At 44.1% G+C, this 21,616-nt stretch overlaps 1 protein-coding gene across 4 annotated transcripts in view; it reads right to left on the minus strand.

Annotated features, from left to right (window-relative positions):
- Window positions 1-2,535: 2,535 nt before the first annotated feature.
- The window catches only part of SERINC5 (serine incorporator 5), a 185,712-nt gene continuing 166,631 nt past the window's right edge, over window positions 2,536-21,616 (minus strand). For 3 of the 4 annotated variants that reach the window (XM_081232045.1, XM_081232044.1, XM_081232042.1), the window contains 2 exons: window positions 20,595-20,721; window positions 12,564-14,123 (listed from right to left, as the gene is read on the minus strand). In XM_081232045.1, coding sequence (XP_081088171.1) covers window positions 13,661-14,123; window positions 20,595-20,721 — 590 coding nt within the window. In that variant the 3' untranslated portion in view covers window positions 12,564-13,660. Of the gene's footprint in view, window positions 6,723-10,306; window positions 10,452-11,117; window positions 11,158-12,563; window positions 14,124-20,594; window positions 20,722-21,616 lie in introns of those variants that run through there. The other variant, XM_081232043.1, reaches the window with a different exon arrangement.

Genomic DNA, 21,616 nt, shown 5'->3' on the forward strand with positions numbered 1-21,616 from the left:
GACAAATTATTTGCCTCCCATGATCTTAAGGGCAATGTGAACAGGGACAGGATAAATACAATAGACAATCCCTTTTAAAAGGTGGGGATGAGTGTATGCAAAAACTAGTAAAATCTGAACAAGGTTTGTAATTTAGTTGAGAGTTAATACTGCCAAGTGCTGGTAGGTCAAGTAAGATGAGGACAATGGATTCAGCATCATGAAGGTTACCAATGACTTTGAAAAGCACTTTCTGAAAAAGGTGTGTGTGAAAGCTCTACTACAGCAGGTTCAATTCAAGAGTGAATAGAAGAAATGACAGAAGCATAGTTTTTGGATCTTCCTGAGTTCCTACACAAAAAAGTGCAAGAGGGTAACACAACCAAAAACCCCATGGACATTTACAACAAAAAGTGGTGAACCTCAAAGCACAAAAGCCAGAAGACCTCAGCAATGTCAGCATTTATGTGGGAAGAAGTGGTGGAGGGTGGGGATTGGCAAATTCATAGAGGTAGAAAGTAGGATGGTGGGTGGTGGCTGCCAGGGGCTGGCGGAAGGGGAACGGAAAGTTGCTGTTCAATGGGTAGAGAGTTAGACCTTTGCCAGAGGAAAAGTATCCTGGAGATTGGCCGCACAACAATGTAGATGTATGCCAACTCAAGGTTGGCACCTGCCACCTGCCTCGACAAGGATTAAATCACAAGCTGCTGGGACCGCTGACCTTCAACACCCTCTGAAAGGAGTTCAGGGTGGAGATCAGAAATGAGGCACTCTGTGCTCTGGGAAAAACTGGCAGAACAGGCCTTCAGATAGTTAGATATTTGCAGAAGATTTTGAGCCCAATTCTTGCACCTTCTCATATCTAGAAAAGCACTAACATCTTTCATGGTGATGTCTGCTCCTAATATACTGACCTTCCCCGCTACCTCTTCGGAACAGTTCCTCAGAGCTATCTGAAATGCTGTCTCTTGGGCTATAGTCCCCATTTTGCTCCAAATAAAACACAACTCACAACTCTCACGTTGTGCTTTTTTTTTTCCCAGTCGACATGTATTTAACACTGCTGACTGCACACTAAAAAACAGTTAAGATGGTAAGTTTTATATTATGCGACACATACTATTAAAAAAATCAGGATACTAACCTCACATACAAATGAGGATTAGAAGTATCAAGATTAAATCCCATACAAAGATATTTTAATAAAAACAAAAGTATATTCAATACTGCTAAAGAAATTTTAAAAGGCCTATCGATGTAAATGAAAGATACAATCATACATCAGAAGACTTAATGTTGTTATCATGTCAATTCTTCCTAAATTGATCTAATGACTCAATGCCATCCCAATCGAGGGAACTGGCAAGTTAATTCTAAACTTCAGAGGGAAACGCTAAAGACCTAGAATAGCCAGGTCTTGAAAAAGAAGAACCATGTTGGAGAACTCACACTACCTTGTTTAAAGACTTACTCTAATTCTCATATTTAAGACAGAGTGTCGTTATCATAAAAATAAGAAAAAGGAAGCAGGCTGCAGGGGCTTTCAGAGAGAAAGAAGGTAAAAAGCCTGGGTTTTCCTGTTTGTATTCTCATTCTCTAGAACCAGAACAGGCTCTATGAAGCTTAAGAGAGAGCGAATTAACACCTGAAGACATCTTTGGAAAACACTACCTGGAAGACTTTAATTACAAATGCATTCAACAGAAGGGAGAAAAAACAACATAGTTTTCAATTTTATTAAAGTTAACAAGTTTTGAGTTTTCTACCTAGGAAAAGCCTGGTCAACTTCGGCTGCTTCATAGAAAAATTAGCATCCAAAATAACAAACATAAATCCATAGTTGCCTTTGTGACTTAAAGGGAAAAAAATAACTATTTTAAAAGTTACCAAAACTCCAACCATATCTGAGAGCATTATAAATTTCAAACAGTAGATTTACCACACATATTACATTTTCAAATTCTAACATAGCAAAACATAACCACATAATTTGGCTACATCTAATTATTTTGGAAAAGTTTTTTAAAAAAGTAACAAAGTTATGACTATAAAACTTGTGTATTTTTTTTGCAAAGTAAAAAAACCTTAAATCTTTAATAAAGGAAAACAAAACAATCCTTAAATTTCTTATAAATAGCTCTCAAGACATATATTACCCATCTGCTACAAGCTTTCTTTACCTGAGAGAATTTCCCAGGATCCTTCACCACAAAGGATTACCTTAAAGAATTCTTCTAAAAAAAAAAAAAAAGAATTCTTCCAACATTTTACTCACATAAATATGATTAAACACCTACAGAAGTGGATGTGGACAAATGCATTCTTTTTTTTTTTTTTTTTTTTTTTTTTTTTTTTTTTGCGGTATGCGGGCCTCTCACTGTTGTGGCCTCTCCCGTTGCGGAGCACAGGCTCCGGATGCGCAGGCCCAGCGGCCATTGTTCACGGGCCCAGCCGCTCCGCGGCATATGGGATCCTCCCAGACCGGGGCACGAACCCGTATCCCCTGCATCGGCAGGCGGACTCTCAACCACTGCGCCACCAGGGAGGCCCGACAAATGCATTCTTAATCCACCCTTCCCCAAGTAAGTTTTTGCTGAAAGGATTTTTTTTTTTTTTTTTTTTTTGCAGTATGTGGGCCTCTCACTGTTGTGGCCTCTCCCGTTGTGGAGCACAGGCTCCGGACGCACAGGCCCAGCGGCCATGGCTCACAGGCCCAGCCGCTCCGCGGCATGTGGGATCTTCCCAGACCGGGGCACGAACCCGTTTCCCCTGCATCGGCAGGCGGACTCTCAACCACTGCGCCACCAGGGAAGCCTGGATTTTGCTTTTAAAAAAAGAACACCTCTTTGGTAAAAGCCAAATATTTCCTCCTTTCAAAATGAACGCCTCTGCAAATGATTTACTGAGGAAGGGGGAAGAAAAAAAAAAGAAAAAAAAGAGCGAGAGGTCTTTAGAATGGCTAGCATCAATTCAAAAGATCTGTGTCCTGCGAAGCAGGTCCAACATTAGAGAACGCGTTTCTGCCTAAAATGCAAAACTGGATTAAAATGTCTAAGGCTTTACAAATATATTAAAGATGGCAGGAAACACAGTTAAGAACAAGGCCAAAGGGATTTAGTAAATTAAGGAGAATACCCTATAGAGAATGCCATGAATTCAGGGGCATTGGCACTGTACCTGATTAAGGAGGGCCCAGCGTGCTCTCTGGACACGTGGGGTCTTGGCCCAAGGTCACAACCTTCTTAGTTATAACTAAAACCGCCTTTCACTTCCAAGAGGGGTAGGACATGAATACATACCAAGATGAGATGCTCTTTAGAAAGGGAGTCAAAGGAGAAAAAGGCATAGGCAGCTTAAATGCTCACAGGCTCTGGAATTCCCTTTGCAGGGTAACAGGAAGCACCAATGGTAGTAAACTTCTGGCCAAAATTAAATAAGCACATAATCTTAAAAAAGGCAGAAGGTGACAATTTGGGGGGAATTAGCACTGCACAGAAGTCATCCATAATGAAGGCACCGCTGAGCAATTGGAAATGAACAATGGGGTGTGGGAGCCCCTCTGCTGGCCATTCTGATGGGCACCAGAACCCCAAATCCCCAATAACTCCACCCTCCATCAGTCCACATGCACATGGCCCATCTACTCTACAAAGGTGCTCCAAAGACCTCCGGAACAATTCTTTCAAGCCATTTCCCAAGAAACTGTGAGAACAAAAACAAAACCAACTCACCAGTATTAAAAAATTCAACCCAGTAAGGACAAAGTAGGTTTTCCAAAAGCCTTTGACAAAAAAGTCTCCGGTCTTCAGTCAGGTGACACATCTAGACATATACTGCAACATTCCCAGAAGAATCCCTTCCCCTACTTAAGTGTCTGTACTCGTGAAAATGAGAGGGGAAAAAATTTCCACATCGGATGAACGGCACAGAGGAAGCATACACAGTTTTAAAATATCTTCGGCTTTCATCACTAAAGGAGTCTGACCAGCAGCTTCTGGGAATGCACTTTTTAAATCATGTATAAAAAGTTGTAGGAAGCAGAAGTCTATTATTTTAAAAAGATTATCAGTGAATTTATCAAATGAACATCATCCTTAAGAGCAACTCAGAGCAATTGGCACAATGTTTCCAGTTTCTTAAAACACAATAGCACAAAAATGTAGGTTTTTTAAACCCATGAATGTTGACTTATCACCTGAGTATTGTTTATTACAATTAATAATCATTAAAGTCAACTTCTTATTTATATGCCCTCTTCCCTCAGAGAACACCTACATCTCTTGATCATTCAGATAAACTTGCTTAAATTTTCAGTTGAGAATAAAAATCAGAGTGACTGTAAGTCTCCTTGTGTCAGACCAACCTTCAGAAAGGAACATAATTAGGCACCAACCAAGTCTTAAGCAGCTGGAAAATGGGGGTTGGTTGTAGGAGAATTTGGGCGGCTAAGAAAGGAAGCTCCGAGGGCCTGGCCACTGGCAGTGTCCTTTCCTCTGTCTCTCCCCGAGCTTCCTTCTGCACAGGAAGGGCCCAACGAAGGTCCGCTAAGGAACACAGGGCCTGGTCAGCTTGACCTTGACCTGCCAGAAGGGCCAGTTCTAAAGTCACACGGCTGGATGCCAGACCCCACTAGACCCCAGCAGGGAGATGACACAACGAAACCAGTCACTGACGGCACCCCGGCTCTTGAGCTGCCTCTCCTTTTGGCTTACCCAGAGCCCATGTCACTGCACCAGCCACTGCGGTGGCCTCTGCCGGGATGCTGCGACACACACAACCCCACTCCCTCCACCTGTCTGACCCACAGAGCTCACACTCCCACTGGCTTAACCTCGGGCTACACATGGCGGACATTCATTTTGTGCCTATAGAAGATCTCTGGACCACCGAGCTCAAAGAGCTCCCGGTCTGAAAAAAACTTGAAAGTTTACAAAACAAGGCTCTCACACACACACAATGAGCAAACCTCCAACACTGTAAATAAGTTCCTGGAGGAATTCATCCATCGTTTGACCCTCGCCCCCCAATTTTCTTGAAAGGAGGGCAAAGTAGTGAGTGGAAATGAAGAACTGGACTCATTTCCCAGGCCAGCATTTGGCACACTGGAGGCCAGCTTAGGTGGGACCCAATGCATACAGCAGGGCACAAAAAGTACAGGCCAAATCTTTTCATCCTCAGACCCTCTCTGCCCGGGTGCTGAGAGGATTCTTTCCATCCTGCATGAAATACTGAGAGGAGGGTGCCCACCATCCTCCATCAGGGTCTCTGATGGACTTTCCACTGCGTAAACTCTTCCCTGGCTGAGAGCATCAGCACTAAAAATGGACGTCTTCTTGGGCAGCTGCCTAGAGTCAAATCTTTCTTCAGTATCACCTTAAAAGTAGGTATTTTGGAAATTTCTGCGGCTTTTGCTTATGGCTTAGTTAAATACCTCCCCACTCACCTCTTCTTCTAAGTATATTTGGTCACTTCTGCAACTTGTATAACTGGAGGCCTTACCTGGTCAGCCCTGTTTGAGGTGTTGTTGCCCGTGATCCTCACCTCAGCAAATCCACCCCCAAAATCATAATGGACATTAACGGTGTGGTCACATTACAGATCTGGAAAACAAAAGCCCTTTTGCTTTTACAATTTCAAAGGCCTCAAGTGGAAGAGAAACTGGCTGACTTTAGTAATGGAAAGAGGGGTGCAGCAGGCTTCAGTCAAGAAGCAACTTCCCAGGTAAGGTCCTAAAGTATCATGACTATCAATCCACAAACAAGAAAGGACTGTAGCAAAGAAAACAATACGAATCTTGTTCTCTAATCATGTGACTAACACCACGAGTAACAGTCATATTATTGCGGTAACTCAGATCAGGTAGTGATAATCTGGTGGGGGATCACATGGGTGGTGATGGCAAATTGTGCTTTTTCACATTATAACAAAGATGTTGAACCCAGAAAGGATGAGGGGAGCTCTGGGAAGGGCAAGGACAGAGTGAAGTCTGATTCCCAGCATCACAACTTCAAAGGGAAACGTTTGGGGGCCGGGAGGAAACAGCACAAGGGTTGAGTTAAAAGCAGATGCTTCCTCTTGTAGCCAATAAATACCAGGGAACCACGAGCAGGGGTCCTGCAGGCCGAGGTGGGGGAGAGGGGTCTGTGTTCTGTCAGGAGCTTAGGGTTCCAGATTCTGTCATGTCTTTCTATTTCAAGGATAGGAATAATAGGCCACACACGGTAAGCTTTTCTCCCTGTGATAAAATGTCATGCCCCAAACTCTGTTTTGGTAAAAACATGCAGAAGGAAAATACTAGCCTAACTACTATCCCAGTTTTTAGGGGTAAGACACACACAAAACATATCACTCAGGATCAACTCGGGTGAACATTTCAATTTTGGGGGGACAAACTGGTAGCTTCTTTTCAAATTTCAGAATTAAAAAAGCTAAGCAGGTGATTTTTTTTTTCCCCTGTAAGTTTTTTTAGACCCACTCAAGCCAGCCAGGGGAATGCCAGCTTGTCACAAAGTACCAGTCACTGCTCAGACTCCTGGTACGTTTGTTCAAAGGACGTCACTTCCAGCCTGCAGAACCAAGGAGACTGCTCAGATCCTCACACGGAGAAGTGCGGAGAGGGTCGACAGAGGGGAGCGACCAGCGTTCCCAGGTATAACAGCACACATATCCAGCAGGAAGCCATCTTGACCCAGAAGATGGACCAGCTCCCGCTGAAGAAGGTTTCAATGTTGGCACTTTCATAGCTGCGGAAACAAGAGACCCAGTTGTGATCAGTGCAGGGAGAGAACAGGTGGTGAGAAGGTCTCTTCCACCAAGTCTGTCTCTCCCTGCTTCCACCACCTCCAGCCTTTCTTTTTTCCCTGGCAACTCAATTCAGGTGTAATTCACACCCACTTAAAGTACACGATTTTTATTATATTCATAGACTTGTGTAACCATCACCACAATCAATTTTAGAACATTCTCATCCCCCCAGAAAGAAACCCTGCACCCTTCAGCTGCCCTCTCATTTCCCTCCTCCTGCCAGCCCCTGCCATGCATTTATCCACTTTCTGTCTGTATGGCTTTGCCTTTTCTGGACATGTCACCATGCATGGAATCATGTGGCCTCTTGTGACTGGCTTTTTTCACTCAGCATACTGTTTTCAGGGTGTATGCATGTTGTAGTATGTAACAGTACTTTATTCCTTTCTGTTGCTGAGGAATATTCCATTGTGTGGATATAGCATCTTTTGTTTATCCATTTGTCAGCTGATGGACATTTGGTTGTTTCCACTTTTCGGCTATTATGAATGATGCTATTATGAACATTTGTATACAAGTTTTTACGTGGACATATGTGTTTTTTTTCTCTTGGTTATATAATTAGGAGTGGAATTGCTGCATCATATAATAACTCTGTGTTCAACATTTTTGAGGAACTATTTTCCAAAGTGGCTGCACCATTTTACCTACCAGGAGTGAGAGGGGGTTCCAGTTTCTCCACATCCTTGACATCTGTTATTTTCTGCCTCTATCCTTTCTTAAACTTCCAAAGCCAAAATTTTAAAGGAATTCTCCAGGTATCACTGGGAAGCATTAGAGGCTCTAACACCCTCTTCTCCCTCAGGATGTTGGGGAAGAATCTCCTCAGGGAAGCCTTCCCCATCACTCTATTTGAAACCGCTGCCCCCAGCATCCCCGACCCCACTGGGTACTCCTCATTCTTCTTCTTCATTTTTCTCTCAAGTAGTCATCACTGTTTGACATGCTGTATTTGATATGGATCACTGTCCATCTCCCCTATTAGAATATAGTCCCTACCACCCACAGCAGTGTGGCATGAAGGAGCCATTCACATGTTTGTTGTACAATGAGTCTTAATGTCTATCCTAAGTTATTCTAATGTCTATCTTAGGTATATCCTCAGGCACAACAAATTATGATGCAACAGAAACTTTGAATTGGTCAAAGAAATCTCCAAAAGGAATCAAAAAGAATCTCCATGTAGTGACAGGGAAAGTCACGCCCACCATGTATTGTCCATCATGTAAGTTAAAAAACAACCCTCAAGGGGGAGAATATGTGTAATCACATTTATGTTTTAAAAATTATATAGGCTTGGGCTTTCCTGGTGACACAGTGGTTGAGAGTCCGCCTGCTGATTCAGGGGACACGGGTTCGTGCCCCGGTCTAGGAAGATCCCATATGCCGCGGAGCGGCTGGGCCCGTGAGCCATGGCCGCTGAGCCTGCGTGTCCGGAGCCTGTGCTCCGCAACGGGAGAGGCCACAACAGTGAGAGGCCCATGTACCACAAAAAAAAAAAAAAAAAAAAAAAAAAAATTATATAGGCTTATAAATGCACAGAAAAGGAATGAAAGGATACATACCATATAGTTAGCAGTGGTTATGGGGTGGGGGGGAGTCCATTGTTACTTTTCACACTTCCACCTTTTTTTTTTTTTTTTGGCTATGCCACGCTGGCAAACCCGCGCCCCCTGCTGTGGAAGCAGGGAGTCTTAACTACTGGACCACCAGGGAAGTCCATATGTTAGTTTGTTTTAAGAAGATGTTTCAAACTTTTGTAATGAAAGTGTAAAAAAAAAAAAAAAGACAAAGTACAAAGTAGAAAAAAAGAGTCTTCTCTTTCTTAAAGGGAGAATTCCATGTTCTTCCTCCTCACTGTTACTATGCTCTCAAGACTGCCCACGTGCCATTAACCTCCCATTTTCTTAAAGCTGCAGTAAGTATCACCAATTGCCAGGCTTAAAAGCATGCCAACAGAAGGACTTCACTGGTGGTCCAGTGGTTAAGACTCCACACTCCCAATGCAGGGGGCCCGGGTTTGATCCCTGGTCAGGGAACAAGATCCCACGTGCTGCAAATGAAAGATCCCGCAACTAAGACCTGGCTCAGCCAAATAAATAAATATATATATTTTAAAAAGCATGCTGGGCTTCCCTGGTGGCACAGTGGTTGGGAGTCCGCCTGCCGATGCAGGGGGCACGGGTTTGTGCCCCAGTCCGGGAGGATCCCATGTGCCACGGAGCGGCGAGGCCCGTGGGCCATGGCCACTGGGCCTGCGTGTCCGGAGCCTGTGCTCCGCGACGGGGGAGGGCCACGGCAGTGGGAGGCCCACGTACTGCAAGGAAAAAAAAAAAAAAGCATGCTGACAGACTGTCAGGAACGCGGACTGTTTCTGTGAAGATGAGTACAGCAGCACTTGCAGAAGAAGTTAGTTGACTCCAAGAGATCTGATCTTCGGGCCGTAAAGAATAGGATGTTTTTAACAAAAACCCAATCCAAAAATGGGCAGAAGACCTAAATAGACAGTTCTCCAAAGAAGATATACAGACTGCCAACAGACACATGAAAGAATGCTCAACATCATTAATCATTAGAGAAATGCAAATCAAAACTACAATGAGATATCATCTCACACCAGTCAGAATGGCCATCATCAAAAAATCTAGAAACAATAAATGCTGGAGAGGGTGTGGAGAAAAGGGAACACTCTTGCACTACTGGTGGGAATGTGAATTGGTACAGCCACTATGGAGAACAGTATGGAGGTTCCTTAAAAAACTAAAAATAGAACTACCATATGACCCAGCAATCCCACTACTGGGCATATACCCTGAGAAAACCATAATTCAAAAAGAGTCATGTACCAAAATGTTCATTGCAGCTCTATTTACAATAGCCCGGAGATGGAAACAACCTAAGTGTCCATCATCGGATGAATGGATAAAGAAGATGTGGCACATGTATACAATGGAATATTACTCAGCCATAAAAAGAAACGAAACTGAGCTATTTGTAATGAGGTGGATGGACCCAGAGTCTGTCATACAGAGTGAAGTTAAGTCAGAAAGAGAAAGACAAATACCGTATGCTAACACATATATATGGAATTTAAGAAAAAAAAATGTCAAGAAGAACCTAGGGGTAAGACAGGAATAAAGACACAGACCTACTGGAGAATGGACTTGAGGACACAGGGAGGGGGAAGGGTAAGCTGGGACGAAGTGAGAGAGCGGCATGGACACATATACACTACCAAATGTAAAATAGATAGCTAGTGGGAAGCAGCCGCCTAGCACAGGGAGATCAGCTCGGTGCTTTGTGACCACCTAGCGGGGTGGGATAGGGAGGGTGGGAGGGAGGGAGACGCAAGAGGGAAGAGATATGGGAACATATGTATATGTATAACTGATACACTTTGTTATAAAGCAGAAACTAACACACCATTGTAAAGCAATTATACTCCAATAAAGATGTAAAAAAAAAAGAATAGGATGTTTTTTTAAACAACTTCTAAAACATCTAAGACAATGGGGTCACTCACTTGAACCAGTTGGTGACGGTCATCATCACATAGAGGGAAGCCAAGAAAAATACGAAGTGGAAATAGGCATAGCTGTAGACAGTGCTTCTCTTCTCATCATAAATGACCCTCGGGCCCTCTTTCACATTCTGCTTCTCTTCTGTGTCTGTGACCCACAAAGCGAGCACAAGCCCAGTGAGTGAACACATGCATGTTTACCATTTTTGCAAAGCCACACTCGCTAATTCCCATCCCAGGGGCTGTTGAGTAGAAAAGCTGTCAAAAATCATTTGTACCCTCAGGCAATTTCATCTATGCCATAAGTCCCAAACGCCCACCTCACCCCAGAACCTTCTATAACAGGATGAGTTATCTAATGTCGGTCACATTTATTTTAACAGAAGAGACCCCTTAAACACACAAAACGTATTATAAGCTCAGAAGAAAATGAGAGGGCGGAGCAAGAGTTCTCAAGCCCCTGGGATGCTCTGATTCAAGAAGAAAAGTAAGCTGAACGAAAGAAATTTTCCAAATTATCATTCCTTTAAAAAATGCACCTCCCGCTCCTTGAAATCTCACTGGGTAATGTAACTTATATAAACATGACCCAAAATATAGACTGTTCTTCGCTTGCCAGAATATCAACACAAACGAATCCCAGCAACCCTTTGGGAAGAATGTATAAAGTGTAACACATAACAATAAACCAGCTCTGGAATAAAAATTTCCTCTTACCACTCAAGTTATTTGTGCCTGAATCCCAAATGCCTACAGACTAGAGCTACAGGTCTGCAGGGCCACACGGAGCACAGAAGGAAAGCTGTCTACTTACCCTCTCCACCAGAGCCGAAGCAAAAACAACACCGGGCTACCTGCGAGGGCAAAACCAACAAAGTCAGGCGGCTTGCTTTCTGCTTTTCTATCTCCACGTTGGTTAAGAACTAAAGGCCACCTATGTGCCAAACCTTCTGCAGCTGAACTATATCCCAAGCCCCGAACTGCACGCTTCACTCCTTCGAAAGTTTCTGATTACGTGTCTGTTCTTCCAAGACACTCTGGGGGCTAGTGACAGGAAATAAGGACCTGGAGGTGAGCCACCCAGATCCCGTTCCAAGGTGCTCCCTTAGTGCTTGCTCAGCTACTGCGAGGCTCTAGAAGGCAGCTCCAGGCTTTGCCCCAGCTGTGGGTGGCTCCACCCTCGAGGGAGCCTATCCTGGGCAACCCACACAGAATGACAGCTCACGGCAGGGCTGTAAAGGCACAGCCACGGACCCCTGGGGGACAGCTCTGATGGGTCGCGTATCTGCTCCGAGTGCCCGGGGGGTGAGCAGTGGCTCTGCCCAGCCTGCAGTGCCCTTCGACTTCACCCGCTGCCCCATGCTGCCCCCTTCCCTCCTTCCACAGGTGTTGGTCCCTAATAAACATCCTGCACCTCAGGCTCTGCCTCGGTGGCTGCTTCTGGAAAACTCAACCTGGAACACAAAGTGAATGAGACAAGGTCGCCACACTCATGGAGCTCACTCCTGGTGCTTTGCTCTACTGGCTACTTGATGAAATCCTCTTCAGCGCCTGGGGCTGGGATCATTATCCTGTTTACACGTGAGGAAACTGGGGTCACGCAGGCTGAATAACTGGCCTGAAGTCACAAAATTAGGTTAGTGACAGATCTGGGAGAGGAACGCACTGAACCCCAATAGGCAGCATGTGGTATCTAGGAGATGGTGGGGCTGACAGACTCAGAAAGGGTAAAACTAAGGGATCTGGGTCCAGGAGGCCTGCCCACATTTCCTATTAAAATCGGGCTCTGAGCTGGCTGCCTCATGGCGGCAGGGGTGCTGGGGACAGAGATGGATGGGATGCTTTCCTTTAACAGTCCTTGGTTCCTTCCAAATGTCATGCCATGTTTCTGACCTACTCAAAACAATAAACAATTTTAAAAAATCAGGGTACGAAAAATTACTACAGGATTCCAGAAGTATAAGAATAATGTTACACATGCCAAGACAATCTGGGAAGTGCTGGGTCCTCAGCACCTTCTGGCTAACAACCATTTCACGACAAAGAACAGAGAGCCAGGGGCAAGGACGTGGGAGCTTGAGCCTTCGTCCCATTTATACACCTCAAAGCCAAGCCCTTTTTCCTTCATACATCAAGGAAATTTGTCATAGAGGATTGGCCTTGACAGAATCTTGGATCAAGTGATACAGTCTAAGATTCACTAATTCATTCAATGGGGCCAAGACATGGTATGCTGGGGTCCCAGTTCTTTTGAAGCTTAAGTTACAACAAGAAATGACTAACTCTCTCTTTCAAAGGTATATCCTGTGAAATGCGAGGCAAGGAGTTAGCAAACCAACTTCCATCCCGTGTGCTCTCCAGTTCAGAGGGAAACGCTGGGGCTCTTTCCTTGGAATGAGAAGAAAAACATCCTCTCTTAAATCTAACTCAGAGACTTGCTGTTCTTTGCACTTTAACTGTGTACACAATGGGGATATTGAAGCCAGAGCGGTCCAACCTCAGCAGGGGGTGACCCAGTCAGCTGTGTGAACGACCACTTGCCTTCTAGAGGCCATTCTCTTTTGGAGAATAGGCAGTAATCCATTCAAACTCAGCACAGTTTTCTCCTTCTTCAAGTGACAGAAAGAGCTGGTGAATGATACTGGCAGACTGACAACCCCTCATAATGGTCCACTGTCTCCAGGTCAGGTGCAGGGAGGACCATCCCCAGAGACCCACTGCAGAACAAAGTGCCCATATCTGGACAGACACCAGGGCTCTTCCTCCATGCAGCCAGGGGTCGGACGCCAGGCAGGATCAGCAGGGCCCGCAGAGAGCAGCTAAATCTCGAGCAGGGGTGGTTAGGAACACAGCACAGACTCTGGAACCAGAGGGCATGGTTTACACGCTGGCAAATCAAAAGTTTCAAGGACTTAACTTTTCTGTTTTTCCCCCTTCTGTGAAATGGAGATAAAACCCTCCTTGGGTTTCTTTGATGATTAAATGAAGTCACAGATGTAGCACTTAGAACACAGCTAGTCTCAGCCATCATCGGAACCTCCTGTTCGTTCCACTCTTGGGGTCAGGGCTGAGTCTCTTCCTGGCTGCCTCCATCTGATTAGACCTTTTGTGACCTTGGTGGATGTTCCACTGAGGGCCCCAGAAAAAAGACGTCTGCACAAGAATGAAAATGACATTCTGCTGACCTACAGGCAAAATGCTGACTAGCCTGGTTCTTCGGATGCCGACTGTTCACCATTCTTCGCCCCATGAGATGCCCACCTGCTGGCGCTGCTGCAGTTAACAAACTCATGTACAGACAGTGCCCAGCAGGGCGGCACAGAGCGCAGGCGCATTCCTCCCCTCTCCTTCCCACAGCTACCGTATGACCTCATGGCCGTGCCATGTACGGAGAGCGCAGACAGGTAAAGATGAGGGGAATGGGCCAGAAGTTAAGACAACCTGCACACATTCTGTTACAACAGAGGAAATGAGCAAAGAACAGCCCAACGAGCTACCCAGGCCTCTGGTGGGAGTGGGGCGGCCGAATGCCACACCAGAGGCCAAATTTGTTGGAGGAAAATCAAGGATTTGCTTTAATCCTGTAGTATATTCAGGACATTTCTTTTCCTGTACGAAAACTGTATTCCTTCCTGAGGAGAAAAATGGGATCGTGGAATACAGACCACTAAAGATGCAAATAAACACATAAAAAGCCTTCTGAAAAATGGGTCTTCTGAGAGGAAGCTGGGCAAGAAAAGGAAATGAGCTTACTTCCAGTTCAGGAGCTGCGTACCGCCCCTGCAGAGCATCGGAACTTGACCTGGTCGTAGATGTCAAACTAAGAGATAAATAAAAAGGTCAGCAAAGGCTATTAATGTGTTATATCACATAGAAGGAGGGCAGAGCCTCCTGGCGGACGGAGGCTCCAGTGAGAGGCTCACTCTAACCTACAGTTCTGCTTAAATAAAAGTCTATTTTAACAACCCACTTTATTCCAAAATTGCCTGACCTGTTCGATGGCTGATGTTTTTTTCCCATGTGGCATGAGATCATTTTATGCAAAGAGAAGTTTATAGGTTAAAAAAATAAAAGTCGGGGCTTCCCTGGTGGCGCAGTGGTTGAGAGTCCGCCTGCCGATTCAGGGGACATGGATTTGTGCCCCGGTCCGGGAGGATCCCCGTGAGCCATGGCCACTGAGCCTGCGCGTCCGGAGCCTGTGCTCCGCAACGGGAGAGGCCACAACAGTGAGAGGCCCGCGTACCAACCAACAATCAATCAATCGATCAATAAAGTCATTTTTTGATCCTATTATCTTGGTTTTCACTATTGGTTTCCACTTCTCCTCCCTCAAATGCCAATAATTTTCAGATTTCATTTTTATCTTTCCCCTCCCTTTGACTAGTCTCACTTAGAAGGGATCAAAAGCAATGAAAGAAGCCAGAAATGGCAACAAAATGCAAAGGCATGAAAAGCAAAGGTCATCGCTATTTTCTGTGATAATCAGCCTTTGGCAAAACAAGGTTTTCTGTTTGGAAATTCAGCACAGAGTAGTTATCAGTGTGATTAAAAAAAATTCTTCCTGCCACTCTCCCCATGCCTAGAGAGGTAAAATGTTATAAAATCTGGCTTACAGGGGTAAAAAAAAAAAAAAAAAAAAAAAAAAAAAAGGTATTTATTTTTCCTGGGGGGAAAAAAGGACCATTTTAAGCAAATAGAAAAATATTCAATATATATGAATAATCTTTACAGATTGATTTAGCAAATATTTACCGAAGGTGTGCCATGTGCCAGGCCCTGTTCTAAGCACTGGGGACTCAGTGAAACACACAACAATCCCTGCCCTCCTGCAGCAAATGTGCTAGCCTGGGGGCGGAGGGGCTAGTGGAGAGGCAGGAATTAGCAGACTCATTTCAACCAAATAAACTGCAAGATGCAGCACTACCTTCTCTGCTCATTCTCATCCTCTCTCTCCAGGAGAGATCGATGAGATGCAAATAAACAATAAAAAGTTTTCCTCGTAAAAAGGGTCCTCTGGGATCCAAGAGCATTGCTTCTTTTGTGGTCCACTCAAGTCCAATAGCATCACTTTCACTTCTGCTTTGAACAGATGGATGTTAATGGAGGCCCACTCCACTCCCACTTCCTGACTTGGAGCCTGGTCTGAGGAATGATAGAAACGATTCCCAATGGCTGTGCGCCCAAGAAACACATACACCTTGCTCCTGCACTCAAGGGCATGCTACATTTTGTGCACATGAATTATGATTTAACACGGTATATCGTTTCCATAGAGGAAAATGTAACAACTTTAGGAAGAGATCAATATCTGGAATTTTCATCCGAAAGATGATACTTATTCTTTAAAAAAAAGTTCAAATAAATATTCCATTTCATAAATTCTTGGGAATAAAATGGTTTCATAAAAGCAAAGCTTTTGATCCTGGCACCTCTGCCACTTTGCTTCCATCATCAGAGAGCACTTTAAAAGGGGAAGCTTTTGTTCTTCCAAAAATACCTATAATCAGTTCATCATTAGTGACATGTGACTTCTATAAGTAGATGTTACCATAAAATAAGGTCTTTATTCAGTCATGGCCTTTACCCGCAAAACACTCTTCTTAAAATTACTGAGAAAATATTGTTTTTACAAACTCTTTAAAAGCCTAGGAAATTCTTATTGTCTGCACTCTGGCTATTACTAAGACCCATCTGGTCAGCACAAGACAACAATTCCCGGATTATCCATAACCTCTTCCCTTCCAGGGCTAAGGCCTGAGTGACTTTAACCCAGTACTTCCTGTGGGGGTGCGAGGAGCCTGACAGCATTTGGTTGGGACAATGCTTCAGTGGACACAGAAGGTCTAATCACCTTATTTGTTTACTATCTCGAGCCCTCACTCACCAAAAGCCAGGGGCATCTTGCAGTTGTTGTGACAACCAAAAAAGAAAAACGTCTCCCTGCTACCCCCAACCCCTCCCAACCTCTGTCATGTCCAGAATCTCTTCCATGTCCAGAATCTCTTCCACATTGGAAGAATGATTTGCAATGCAGGTGCCCCTCCACATCTGCTTCAGCGGTTCTGGAACTGGCCAAACTCCACTAGGTCACAGAAAATCTCTAGACAACACGTCCAGACTTTCCTATCGGAGACCACAGATTCTGCCCCTGACAAACTTACAGGGCCCTTGAGAGATCCCGTGACTGTTCTCAGACTTAGCATAATCAAGTTCAGTTATGTTCCCAGTGGAAACCAGAGTTGGTGGAAAGGGGCCCTCAACATGTTCCTGATGCAGAGACATGAAAACTTCTAGCTGGCAGGTTAGGGAGTAACAGGATTCCCAAAAGGTACTCACCCCTCCTTCTTAAATAAAAGCAGTAGGTCCAGAACACACCAAAAGAATAGATAACCCTCCTTGATTTGCCAACTTTTCTCCATTTAAACCAATCTCTCCAGTGCCATCTTACCAATCTTGCACCTATTTCCATATGTTCTGCTATAGTGCTGTGAAATGTCCCATTTGGAACTAGCAAGTTGTTTGACCTTTATTAAAGATTCTTAGTTTTTCCAATTTTGTACTCAAATTCCTAAGACAGCTGAAAAAAGAGTTATTTTTTTCCTCTTAAGCATAGCTAAAACTGAAATAGCCAGGGAACATTTTACAGCACAAATGCCTCCTAATAATGCAATTATGCAAGTCATCCAGCTGATTGTTCCACCTAAGTGAAGGATCTTACTCCAAGTCTTCCCGGGGGGGAAAAAATGACTATGAACCTGTTTCTCCCAATACACCAGCAAAGGAGATGTAAGGAAATGTTTCCTGAACTGGGGGAGAAATATAGGAGCAGTCTCCACATCTCAATTTTCCTTATGTGTACAACGAGGGAATTGAACTCTTCTTTTTGCGGGGCGGGGCGCACAGCTTGTGGGATCTTAGCTTCCCAACCAGGGATGAAACCTGGGCCCTCAGCAATGAAAGGACAGAGTCCTAACCACTGGACCGCCAGAGAATTCCCAAGAGGGAATTGAACTTGATCGACTCCATGATCCTGTCTCATCTGACAGTTTGTGAACTTGAAGCCAACAGAATAACAATTTCAATCAAAATCTAGAGACCAAGGAGGGACTTAAGGAATAGCTGGGGGAGGCCAGGGCCTATGACAGCAAGGATCCAGGCCTAAGGGGGTACAGGGGCATCCGCTTATAGAAAGAGCCATCGGGGGACTCCTGACAGGGTCCGGGCTGTGACATTTCTTTACAGCATAATGCCTGGGTACAGTAGAAGAGGCTTTGGGAGAAAGGGCAGCCTCAGTTGGAAAGCTGGCGAGTGAGTTTTGGCTGAGCCCTTCTTCCAAGCTAAGACAGCCAAGAGTAAAACAGCCTCATAGTGAGTGCCCAGAAGCAGGACTTGGGACAGAGAGCCAGAAACTGAGACTGGAGGTCATCATGAGGGCCTCCTAAAGAAGTGTTTGAGAGAGAGAGAGTGTGTGTCGGGGGTGAGGAGACTCCAGTTGTGTGAGAACATAGCACAGTGAGCCTCTAAGATCTTTACCAAAAAAAGTTAACCCCAATCCCAAGCAATCCTGGACTTCCATTGAAAACAGGTGATTTCTTCTCCCTTCAATGCACACACCACCCAATCTTCTGGCTTCCTACAGATTCTATGGAGAATTCTAGATATTCCTGCAATCATCTTCAAATGACAGTTTTCGCCCAGGCAGTGCAGCCTCCTTCTGTAGTATCTTCCAATCTCTCAATCCTCTGAGTCTAGGAAAGTCAAGATTTGAAACACTCCTAATTGGGCCGCCTCTCACACCTCCCTGTTCAAGGCCCTCCTAGGCTGAACTTAGTACCCCTTGAGCTCCAAGATGCTTGGTATAAAGTTCTCAAAGCCCATTCCTCCTGGAGCTGTGGTGGGTAATCAGAGCAAACATCAGTCACTCAGACACCCTCACCCCACCCTGGGCAGCGCTTCACTGACCCCTGAGGAATCACCTGCCATCACCAGGCAGTGTGTTCGTGCCGTGTGTTACACCAATACCCTGGAGCTGCCTGGCTACTCCTCATCTCCACTCGGTGTGGCTGCTGTTTTCTGTCTCCTCGTTCCTTTGCACGCTATGGTTTTGCAGTTTGATTACCAGCATTCAAAAACGTTTGTTACTGGCATTTAGACAGATGTTAAGTAGCAGCTGTCAGCTTTGAAAGTTGTTATCTTTTGGGAATATCAGATTAGACCTTACCAACCTCCACTAAAGTGCCTCTAAATTCCAAAAGGAGCAATGTTTTATGCATTATTTCTCACTCAAGGGTGGCAGTGAAAATCTAACAGGGCGGAAATTCCACACCACAAACCAACACCACTGGTGGCAGTTCTATCAGCACATTAAATAGCATTTTTGCCATCTTTTCCATTGATGGGCTTAGAGCAAATCTATGCCCTATTTTTATCTAAGGGCACAAACATTTTTTATCATGCAGGATTAGGCATTCAGCAACTCAAAAACATATGATTTTATTCTATCCAGTATCTTTACAGCGTTTTTTTTCTGATAGCACAAACAAAAAGAAACACTAGCTCATTGTAAAAAAAAAAAAAAGAAAAAAAAGTTCTCCCTAATACCACCATTCTTACAAGCTTGGTTTATCTCCTTCCAGGAGTTTTTCTACATGTGTAAATACAACTATATTTTATTTTAAAAATGGAATATTCTACACTTATAGTTTAGTAACCTACTTTCTCCTCACTGGATTTACCAATATTTTTTTACATACCAATACAGAAAAAAATGTGACAAATCGTAAAATTAGCCATGTTGCTGACACTACTCCCCAAAGCCCAACAATAACAGACTCAGGAAGGAAAAACTTAAGAAAGGAAGGGCTGAGAATCAGCATTAAAATGTGGGTGGCCTTTATGGGTTTCCTGAAAACATTCATTGATAAGGGCCTGAATCAGTGAACAAGTATGGAATTAATGGTGCAAGGCCAGAAACTGGTCACCACAGTCCCTTCTGCTGCAGCATGGAAAGGCTGTCACCACATCACAGACAGGCTGAGAGCTTGCACGCGTTTGAAAGCTTGATGCATGACTGTGAACACGTGCTTTACAAAAATCAGTTCTCTTGTCTACGTCTGTCGTCTATGTCTATGTCTGTTGGTCCCTTTCTGTGGCATTAGGGGGTGTCAGAAGCTCTAAGAGAAAAAGCCAACATGCTCAGAGAGACATTCTATTTATACAAGCCATGACCACCAGGATGGTACAGTTTTGGCCAGAGGAAGATTACCATGTGCCTGTGACTAGCTGAAATTTTAGACACTGAAATATAACAAACGAGGGACTTCCCTGGTGGTCTGGTGGGTAAGACTCCATGCTCTCAATGCAGGGGGCCCAGGTTTGATCCCTGGTTGGGGAACTAGATCCCGCATGCATGCCACAACTAAGAGCCCACATGCCGCAACGGAGATCCCGTATGCCGCAACTAAGACCCGGCACAACCAAAATAAATAAATAAATATATATACACACATATATATGTGTGTATATATATTTTTTTAAATAAAAATAAAGAAGAAATATAACAAACGAAATGTAAAACACAGGAGTAAAATCTAAACATGAAAGGGTTACCGTCAAAGGGAAGCTTGATCATCAGTGAACTATGTACCTGAAGTAAGAAACTTATCATTCCTACCCTTTACTTTTCTCCTTCTCGTATCTTCTACAGATTTTGAAGGTGGAATAAACCTCACCCCAAGCATCTGCAACACAGCCTGCTTATGTATCACACCTACTTTTGGAGGAATGACTTCGCCTCCTTAATAGCAATGTGGGTTTCAGCATAAAAGAAAAGGGATGCTTCCTGTCTTTCCTGGACCAAGCACAGAATGACTGTGTATGGAGTACTTTGTACTCTTTACATCAACAAGAGAACAAACGGTATTTCCGCTGGAGTAGAAAGTTGCCAAAACATTCTGGCACATACCACCTCTTCCTCACTTCCTCACTTCCTCACTTTGTGCTCCCTTACTCTCCAAAAATGCTTTAGCAAGTAGTACTCAACCGTTTGTTAAAGGATTGCAACGTACCATATATATTTATTTTATTTACTGCATAGAAATACAAGTTAGGCAAATGAAGTCCAAACACCTAGATTTCATGCTGTAATACCACCTTTTTACTTCGGGCTACATTTTCCCTCTTCCTCAGATGGTATTTGTTTGGCTGCCTCACACTGCTAAAATGTATTTAAATTCTCCTCTTATACTTTTAAAGTCTGCAAAGATGGCCTTAGGTAACTCCTGAAACTTACCAGGAATACAAGATGCACGCACACAACAGAGTGGTACCCAGTCCAGCAACCAAGTTTTTGTCTCTGTACAGGTCCTGACCAAAGTCAGGCACACAGATGGTGACGTTCTTCCCATGCTGATCTAGAACTTGTGAAGAAAAGGGAAAGGAACCAGAGCCAAATTAGAAAAGCCTGCTGTAACTCAGGGATGCATTCACTTTGGGAAAATTCATGCAGTGCAGAACAGTGAAGACTCAGCACTGGAAGCTTTTCCTCTACTGTCCCACTCGACTCAGACTAGATTGTTACTACTGTGAAGCACCCTCTGCCACCCAGGAAGCCTCTCGGAGCAAGACCCTCAGGTTCCAGCTTAGTGCTAAAGGGATCATCAGTCCCAGGACTTTCTAAGAGTTGTGCTATTTTTCAGAACTATTGAAACAATAGTAAAGAGTAAACGTAGGTCATTTTTCAGTTGATTGGGCAACAGGTAGCGTGCAGCTGAGAGCATCCTCCATGTCTATCCTCCCTGGAGGAGTGTCAAGACTATTACATCAAACAGGAACCTGCAGGAACTGCTATCTGGCCGACAGCCTGCACCCAGATGAGAAGTCATTTTACTGTTGGTAATAGGACAGTCATGACATCTTACGGCTGTAACATGGGAACCTCCTCAAGTGGTCTAGAGCTTTAAAAAATTGTGAGAGGCTACATAACAAAGATTTCTATCATATTACCATCACTAGTCGTTTACTTTTTATCTATCACAGAGTCTTCAATTTTGAACACCCAAGCTGGATCTGTTTGCCAACTCTGCCCAAAAGTAAGAAACATAAACATAAAATAACAGGCTAGAAACCATTTTATAAACATGTACATTCTAAGAGTTTAAGGTTGGACTAAAATTATTACTGGTGCTCCCACTTGAAACTGTAAACTTAACTGTGTGTGCTGTGGTTTAAGGAATCTTTATTCTTAGGCCAATGAAAATTTTCTTTACAAAACTGACCAAAATATGAACTTTGCTATTTAAGTAGTACCACCCA

This window comes from Mesoplodon bidens, assembly GCF_964165515.1.
Source record: "Mesoplodon bidens genome assembly, chromosome: 4".
NCBI lineage: Eukaryota > Metazoa > Chordata > Mammalia > Artiodactyla > Ziphiidae > Mesoplodon > Mesoplodon bidens.